We start from the raw sequence: 1,329 nt of genomic DNA, 5'->3' as shown, positions 1-1,329 counted from the left end.
AATGAATCAAAAATAACCCCACCAACAAATCCCCACGGCGCCCCCCGTTTTTTGCGGCCCCGGGCCAAGAAACGCAGGCCGCGCCCCAGGCCCCAGGCCCCAGGCCCCAGGCCCCAGGCCCCAGGCCCCGCGCGCCTCTGCGCCAAAACGCCCGCCGGCACCAGAACCACCGTTTTCACCCCCATCTGCCACGCACACCTCTGGACCATGGGCCCCAAAAAACACACGGGCACGCCCGCGGCCCGGCGCAAAGCACATGGCGCCGCTGCAGGGCTGCAGATTTCGGCTACTGGCGGCACGCGGCGTGGCGGCGCCCACCAGGGGCGCCAGCCGCCCATTCCTGGCGCCACGGGGCCGTTTCCGGCACGGGCCGGGCGGCCGGGCGAGGCGGAAACGCTCCAGAGCAGCCCGGATTTGGACGGCGCGGCCGCGGCGCGGAAAACGGCGAAACGGCGGAGGAAAGACGGGGGGCAGGAGACGCAGCTGCTGTTGGGCGGGGCCGGAGACTACAGCCGGCGCCGTGCGGCGGTGGGGATGGAAGCGAGAGGCGAGGATTTGGACATTTTAAAAGAGAGTGAGAGATTGGAAGAGGGTGGGGGTGTAGGAGAGGGTGGGGGTTTAGGAGAGAGTGGGGGTTTAGGAGAGAGGACGGGATCTTCATGGAGTAGGCCGGAGTCTGCCGGGCCGCAGGGGAGGCCATCCGGAAAGGGCCGGGGAGACGCCGCCGAGCCCAGCGACATGTCTGGGGATCCCAGCGACATGTCTGGAAAGACCAGAGACACTGCTGGAAGAACCAGCAACACCGTTGGAAAGAGGAGAAACACTGCTGGAAAAAGCAGAAACACCGCCGGGGAACCTAGCGACGAGTTTGGAAATCCCAGAGACACTTCTGGGAAAACCAGCGACGACTTTGGAAATGCCAGCGACACTTCTGGGAAAACCAGCGACACCGCTGGAAGAAGCAGAAACACGTTTGCAGATCCCGGCCACGAGTTTGCCGATCCTGGCAACGCCGCCGCCCGCCGCCTCCCCCCGAGACGCGCCCGCCAGCCGCCACTCATCATGCACATCCCCAAGTTGGCGCCCGCGGCCCGCCGCGCCGCGCCGCTGTTCGTCGAGCCCGCGTTGGCGCCGCCCACGCCCGGCTACTCCGGCCACGCGTTGGAAACGCCGCCGCCGCTCAAGCTCCGCCGCGGCCGCAAGCCCAAGGCCCCCGCCGCCCGCGGCCCGCGGCCCGCCGCGCCCTCGGACGCCCAGCTCCAGCTCCGCGAGCACGCGTACGCCCGCCACTTGCAGACCGCGCGCCTGGACTCGCTCACCGCCGCGTCG

At 68.8% G+C, this 1,329-nt stretch overlaps 1 protein-coding gene across 1 annotated transcript in view; it reads left to right on the top strand.

The window, feature by feature from the left end:
- Positions 1 to 207: 207 nt before the first annotated feature.
- METBIDRAFT_81424 (uncharacterized protein) overlaps positions 208 to 1,329 on the top strand; it is a gene marked incomplete at both ends in the record, with an annotated part of 3,026 nt that continues 1,904 nt past the window's right edge. The window contains one exon of the mRNA XM_018859211.1: positions 208 to 1,325. Coding sequence (XP_018714567.1) covers positions 208 to 1,325 — 1,118 coding nt within the window. The remainder of the gene's footprint in view (positions 1,326 to 1,329) is intronic.

The sequence above is a fragment of the Metschnikowia bicuspidata genome (genome assembly GCF_001664035.1).
Source record: "Metschnikowia bicuspidata var. bicuspidata NRRL YB-4993 chromosome Unknown METBIscaffold_1, whole genome shotgun sequence".
NCBI classification, from domain to species: Eukaryota; Fungi; Ascomycota; class Pichiomycetes; order Serinales; family Metschnikowiaceae; genus Metschnikowia; species Metschnikowia bicuspidata.
Note: the sequence above shows the minus strand (reverse complement) of the source record. Positions and strands in the feature narration are given on the sequence as shown.